The sequence below is a fragment of the Clinocottus analis genome, unplaced genomic scaffold, assembly GCF_023055335.1.
Source record: "Clinocottus analis isolate CAN_PGR_092001 unplaced genomic scaffold, fCliAna1.0.p SCAF_17, whole genome shotgun sequence".
Taxonomy (NCBI): domain Eukaryota; kingdom Metazoa; phylum Chordata; class Actinopteri; order Perciformes; family Cottidae; genus Clinocottus; species Clinocottus analis.
This window is the reverse complement of record NW_027175898.1, coordinates 16,716,312-16,723,168: the sequence shown is the minus strand read 5'-3', so window position 1 is coordinate 16,723,168 and position 6,857 is coordinate 16,716,312. Positions and strand designations below refer to the sequence as shown.

The window sequence follows — 6,857 nt, the reverse complement described above, 5'->3', positions numbered from 1 at the left end:
CAGGCGGCGCAGCGACGGCTCCACTACGCAGTGCGGGTGCGCGGAGGAGATGTCGGAGGGGAGGATCCAGATACGGTATTGACGTTATCCCCCGCAAGCTCACACGCCAGACTGTGTACGCGAGAGATATTTCTCATCACGGCGGCAGCGAACTATAAAGCGAAGAATGGGAAGGAAGCTACGCGGTGCTTCTCACGCTGAAAGTCTGGTCGTTGAGGGACTAGCTTGCTAGCAAGCCGCAACGTTAGCTTGCTAGCAACACAAGAAAAAACAACAACAACAACTGCTGCTGCCTTTATTTGTTGGCTCGCGACGAACCTCCCAGCTAACATCCGTCGAAAACATGGTAAGAACCGACGAGGTGTTGTTTCGTGACATTAACTGCGAGGCAGCTGTTTTTGGCAAAGTGACAGTTTGATCCTTAATTTGTCACAGTTGTCAGAAGGCCAGGTAGCGAGCTAGCTAGCTAGCTTTACCTATGCTAGCTATGAGGGTGACAGCTCGGGTCACCTGGCTGACGAGGAAGACGATCACACAGCGCCTCTTCAGTTCACCGTACCCTGTTTAACGTTAATGTTATCATGTTTAATGTTACCATGTTTAATGACGAACGTTATACTGTTTAATACTGTTTAAAGCTAAATGTTATCCTGATTAACGCTAAATGTTTAATGATGAACGTTATCCTGTTTAATGTTATCATGTTTAATGCTGTTTGAAGCTAAATGTTATCCTGTTTAAAGCTAAATGTTATCCTGTTTAAAGCTAAATGTTATCCTGATTAACGCTAAATATTGTCCCCTTAAATGTTGTCCTTTTTAATGTTAAATGTTATCCTGTTAATGCTAAATGTTATCCTGTTTAAAGTTAAATGTTATCCTGTTTAAAGTTAAATGTTATCCTGTTTAAAGTTAAATGTTATCCTGTTTAAAGTTAAATGTTATCTTGTTTAATCTTAAATGTTATCTTGTTTAATCTTAAATGTTATCTTGTTTAATCTTAAATGTTATCCTGTTTAACACTAAATGTTATCCTGTTTAATCTTAAAGGTTATCTTGTTTAATCTTAAATGTTATCCTGTTTAACACTAAATGTTATCCTGTTTAAAGTTAAATGTTATCCTGTTTAACACTAAATGTCTTCACTACACAAAGTGAACAAAATTCTGTTCCCATGGATGTCAACTTGTGAGTGCGTACTAAACGCTGCAGCTCGTCTGAGTGTTCTGCAGGAACATAATAAGACGTAGAACTAAAACTTAAGTTAAAACTTAACTACCGCACGGCCTGCGGTTGTGTAAAATATGTTTGCATAATAAAGTTTCATACAAAACTGAAATTCTATCATTTAACCTGCAATAAACACCTTTAAAAGTGGATTGTTTTTCTTCCACAATTTGAAGACGCTAGTAATCGTGGAGCAGAAACCTCCCTCGTCCCGGACATCTGACGGTGCCTTGCACCAGAGACGCTTGTTTACTCTTCTGCAGTAACGGGTTGTACCTTTGTGAACCCGGTGTGTGGGAGACTGGTTTTGCATACACAACACACAGCCATCAGATATAGACTTGGACTCTAACTTAACTACCTTTTTATTTTCTTGCTACACAGCCGTTACCACAAGTTTTAGGACTTTACGGCCCGGCAGTGTTTATCTATTTGAGGTCAGATTTGTCAATTTGAAGCAAATGTACATTTTAACATCATTATGATGTGTTAAAACGCCGTCTTGTAAAATGTAGTTTGGGTGAGAAACTTGAATAAATCCAGATGTTTGAATGAGATGTTTTCACGGTGAAATAAAATAGATTTTTGAGATGAATTATGAGCTGTTTAACTTCCCAATAGTAGCTCTAAGTTCTCTACCTTTTTTATTTCCCCCCTGATTTTCAACTCTTCAAACAAATGTTCTGAAACAATTAAAACTGCTAAAAGCCAAGATTTTCAATAAAATAAATAAAAATAAATGTCCTAATCATTTGTATTGTGTTTCAATTCAACTACAAAAACAATCTGTTTTGGCCAATAATGATCAGTGAACCATTAAAAGTTTTATTTCCTCCTTTTTTTTCTTTGCGCTGAGCCGTGACTCAAACCCGTGTTCCTGAAACCGTGTGCTTCATGATCCGTTGCACCTCTAACGGATAATGAATCATTTAAAGTGTCTGTGTTGAGGCTAATTATTTACCACTGTGTTTTTTAAAAAGTCCCCTGTGATACATGAGGTCATTGCTTATGAATGTTGGCACGTTGTGTGTCTGCCCATCTGCAGGTGTACCTGTTGAACCCTATAGAGAACCTGAGAAGCTACATCAACAACCGCCCGCCGCTGGTCATTTTCATGGTCAGCGTCAGCGCAGTGGCCATCGCCTTCCTGACCATCGGTTATTTCTTCAAGATTAAAGAGATCAAGTCTCCAGAGTTGACCGAGGTGAGTTGAGGTTCAGAATCTCTCCAGTACCAGAACACGGATCACTGATGATGCCGAGTCTCTGTTGAAGATCTTTGTGGCACAAGGATGCAACTTTGGCCTGGAAAAGTCCTTAAAAGAATGTGGTTTAAAGCCATGAAAATCTGGTGAAAACTCATAGAAATTTGGTTTAAAGTCATGAAATATGGTGAAAAGTCATGGAAATCGGGTTTAAAGTCATGGCATTATGGTTTAAAGTCATGGAAATATGGTTTAAAGTCATGGCAATATGGTGAAAAGCCATGAAATTTTGGTTTAAAGTTATGGAAATCTGGTTAAAAGTCATATAAATTTGGTTAAAGTCATGAAAAAGTCTTGGAAATTTGGTTAAAAGTCGTGGAAAAGTCTTGAAAATTTGGTTTAAAGTCATGTAATTTGATTTTACTTTCATGGGTCAAGATGTGCACGCTCCCTGCTATGAGTAACATCCGTTGGGCTGCTCGTTGTGATCGTATATATCGTCGTGTCTGACGTTCCCTCAGGACTGGAACACCTTCCTGCTGCGCTTCAACGAGCTGGACCTCTGCGTGTCGGAGAACGAGACGATAAAGCACGGCCTGAACGAGTCCACCACGCCGGAGAGCATGGTGGTGACCAGCGGCCAGGCCCGCTCCAGCACGCAGGTGCCGCTGCTGCTGGACGACTCGGGCACCGTCAACATCTCGGTCCCCATCACCCTCACGCTGGACCCCCAGCGCCCGTTCGGAGGCTACTCCCGCAACATCACCCACCTGTACGCCACAGTGCTGGGGCAGCAAGTGGGCCTCTCTGGTGGGTTCCCCGTCTCCTCGCTCTTTTTTGGTTGAGTTGTGTATTCGCCGCGTAGAATGAAGCAGTTTGTGTACGAACTACAACTACATCACGTCGTTTGGGGTGGAAATATCAAACTAATGTACTTAGATACAGATCCGACAGATAGGGAGGTAGATAGGTAGGTAGATGAGTGGGTAGAAACGTAGGTAGGTAGGTAGAAAGGTAGATGGGTAGAAAGGTAGGTAGGTGTCATGTGACCTAAGCTAGTGTTCCTTGTGTAATGTTACGTCTGTTACATGTGTGTTGTCACTCATCATTGGTGGGTTTCTGCCTAATAAACAACCGGGAAAGTAAAATAAATGAGTAAAAACTGACGTTTCTTATGTCGCCGCGTTAATCTGAAACGCTCACTTGTTTTGTTTGTGTTGTTATTTCTTGTGTGTGTGTGTGTGTGTGTGCGCGCAGGCCGGGAAGCCCACGAAGAAATAAACATCACGTTCACGCTGCCCGTGTCCTGGAACTCAGACGAGTGCGTGCTGCACGGCCACTGCGAGCAGGTGGTGTTCAGCACCTGCATGACCGTCACGGCGGCCAGCAACATCTTCCCCGTCACAGTGTGAGTTGGACTCGAACAGTACGACTGTTCCTGCAGATTCCTGCAATGTCGGAGCCTCGATCCGTGACCGACTTTTCGTAGCCGTTCCTTTGTGTTCCTGTCATGGTGGCGTGGTCGCTGCTGCGTGCAGCGCCAAGCTGTCTGATGGATGTTTGTGTACATTGGCCGCTGTCTCGCGGTACTTACTGGAGTCGAAAACTCACCAAATTTTGCAGGCGTGTCGGGCCTGGTGAAAGTAGCCATTTGATATATGCTTCTCCGGCGTTGGACCGGCGACGCCCCTCACCCAGAATGTCCAATTGACTTGAAATAATTCACACATGTCAATCTCCACCTTCTCTACAAAAAAGCCTCTCAGACCCATAGACTCCGCCTACTTAGATTTTCCGCCATTTTGAATTGAGTGAAAAACGCATTCTTGCACTTTTCTCCTGCACGCTCGGTCCGATTCATACCAAACTCACCGTGCATCATGAATGGAGCCTCATCATCAAGACTGGATTGAGAGATTTCTGATGTCTCATTGTGTTGAGGAGATAACGACCAAGTTTTCATGTGTATTTGCTGGACTTGTTCTTCTCCTTAAAGTCAATTTGGTTTAAAGTCATGGAAATCCGTTGGTCAGACTGTGTTTTTTCTGACGGCGGCCTCCGCTCTGTGTCGGTTTTGCAGGCAGCCGCCGCACTGCGTGCCGGAGACGTACACCAACGCCACCTCCTGGTACAAGGTGTTCACTACGGCCCGCGACTCGGACACCAAGTACAGCCAGGACTACAACCCCTTCTGGTGCTACAAGGGAGCCGTCGGCAAGCTGTACCACGCCCTCAACCCAAAGCTGACGGTCATCGTGCCCGACGTGAGTCCCCGCCTCCAAATTTAATATTCCTGGTGATGTTTTATGAAGTTAAACCCAAGAAGGGACGGGTTTTAAGTAAACAATGTAGATTTTATTGGTCTTTTTTTTCCCCACTCGCCCTCATTAGGATGACCGTTCCCTCATCAACCTGCACCTGATGCACACGAGCTACTTCCTGTTCGTCATGGTCATCACCATGTTCTGCTACGCCGTCATCAAGGGGCGGCCCGGCAAAGTGCGGCAGAACAACCCCGACTTCTGTCCCGAGAAGGTACGGCAGCCTCCAGCAGTGCTATGTGACGAGAACAGGTAGCTTCAGCAAAGCGCCGCTTGTTGACCAGTGATCGGGTTTTTAAAGACGTCAGCCAATCACAAGCTGCGTCTCTGTCACCGCCCACAATACGTGGACGTCTGTGTGCAAGTGTTGTTGTTGTTGTTGTTTAAGATCCCAGAGGTTATGAGTTATTAAAACACATATTATTAAACTATTAAAGGCAGAAGGGATAGTAATCCTTTTTTATATTTACACATAGATACATTTACACATATATTTACATCTATATAAATGTTTATTCTTTTAATCAAACTATTGTCTCTCATTCATTTGAGTCATTTCAGGTTTACTGTATGCTTTGAATCCTCATTGTTAGTTTAAATACTACATTTGATCACTTTTTACTGTTTACACACAACGTTTGCTCATGGACATTTGGTTGAAAGTCTTCGAAATTTGGCTAAATGTGATGAAGATTTGGTGGAAATTATAAAAAAAAATTGGTTAATTATTGAAATTTGGTTGAAAGTCATGGAAATTTGGTGTAAAGTCATAGAAAAGTTATGCAAATTTGGTTTAAAGTTATAGAAATTTAGTTAAAAGTCATGGAAATTTGGTGAAAAGTGATGGAAATTTGATGGAAATTATAAAAATGTGGTTAAAAGTTATGGAAATTTTGTATAATGTCATAGAGAAATTATGCAAATTTGGTTAAAAGTCATGTAAATTATGTTTAAAGTCATGTAAATTATGTTTAAAGTCATGTAAATTATGTTTAAAGTCATTTAAATTATGTTTAAAGTCATGTAAATTATGATAAAAGTGTAAATCCATGTTCTGACGTGTTGAACCCTGCTCGTGCCTCGCGGCGAGCTGGAGGCCGTCGTGACGCAGACGAGGCGTCTCGGGGTTCTGGTCCGTCGGCGTTCCGTCACCAGGCGTTGCTTCTGTTGCAGGTGGCGCTGTCAGAGGGTTAAGAAGGCGTCGGAGACGTCGGCCAGAACGTTCCTGTGAACACGGACTAACAAAGGAACAGAGAAGACGTATAAACACACACACACACACACACACACACACACCGGCCGCCTCGTGAACCTGGAGACACAACGAGGGAACAGCAGCCGTGTGAAGCATCACGCTCGCAATGTTGGGTTTTTCCAACCAAAGATATACAAGTGCCTGGAATGTCCTGTACATACGTGTAGGAACTGATGTTCTGTGCAAAACCTGCTCTTCTTTGATTTCCCCCCTTTTGGTGCCATGTTGAGAATTTGAACGACACACACACACACACACACACACACACACACACACACACACACACACACACACACACACACACACACACACACACACAGGTTTTATTTACTCACTCGTTCACCGACAAGATGCTCGTAGAACACATGAAGCTTCACTGAGGACGCAGACGTCTCACACGCGTGTTCTGACATCTGATGACATGTTCTGATATGTTCTGTCATCTGATGACATGTTCTGATATGTTCTGTCACGTTCTGTCATCTGATGACATGTTCTGATATGTTCTCTGTGTACTATACTTTTTACTTTTTTTTTTTTACCTTGTGTGTTTTTTTTAGAGGAAAGTTGTCACTTAAAAATATGATTTTCTGCCTTTTTTTTCTTTCCTTATTTTGTGGCTTCATCGCTGTCCTGCCTCTCGTTGTTGTCGTTGTCGTCGTTGTTGTTGTTGTTGTTGTGGTTGTTGTTGTTTAATGTTCAACACCTGGATAAAGAGAATCATTATCTTGCCTTTCCTCCGGAGGACTCGCTCACCTGGAGAACCTCTTCTCTCACTCACTGCTGCATCCTCCCTTCCTCTTCTATTCCTCCTCCCTTCCTACTTCCTTCCTCCCTTCTTCCTCCTCCCT

At 43.0% G+C, this 6,857-nt stretch overlaps 1 protein-coding gene across 2 annotated transcripts in view; it reads left to right on the top strand.

Moving 5' to 3' along the window:
• Nucleotides 1-4: 4 nt before the first annotated feature.
• Nucleotides 5-6,857, top strand: part of tmem248 (transmembrane protein 248) — an 8,816-nt gene continuing 1,963 nt past the window's right edge. Inside the window, exons 1-7 of one of the 2 annotated variants that reach the window (XM_068579861.1) lie at nucleotides 5-346; nucleotides 2,272-2,430; nucleotides 2,952-3,240; nucleotides 3,688-3,838; nucleotides 4,511-4,694; nucleotides 4,822-5,003; nucleotides 5,925-6,857. The exon at nucleotides 5,925-6,857 is cut by the window's right edge and continues 1,963 nt beyond it. In XM_068579861.1, the coding sequence (XP_068435962.1) occupies nucleotides 344-346; nucleotides 2,272-2,430; nucleotides 2,952-3,240; nucleotides 3,688-3,838; nucleotides 4,511-4,694; nucleotides 4,822-5,003; nucleotides 5,925-5,982 (1,026 nt within the window). In that variant the 5' untranslated portion in view covers nucleotides 5-343 and the 3' untranslated portion in view covers nucleotides 5,983-6,857. The remainder of the gene's footprint in view (nucleotides 347-2,271; nucleotides 2,431-2,951; nucleotides 3,241-3,687; nucleotides 3,839-4,510; nucleotides 4,695-4,821; nucleotides 5,004-5,924) is intronic. The other variant, XM_068579862.1, reaches the window with a different exon arrangement.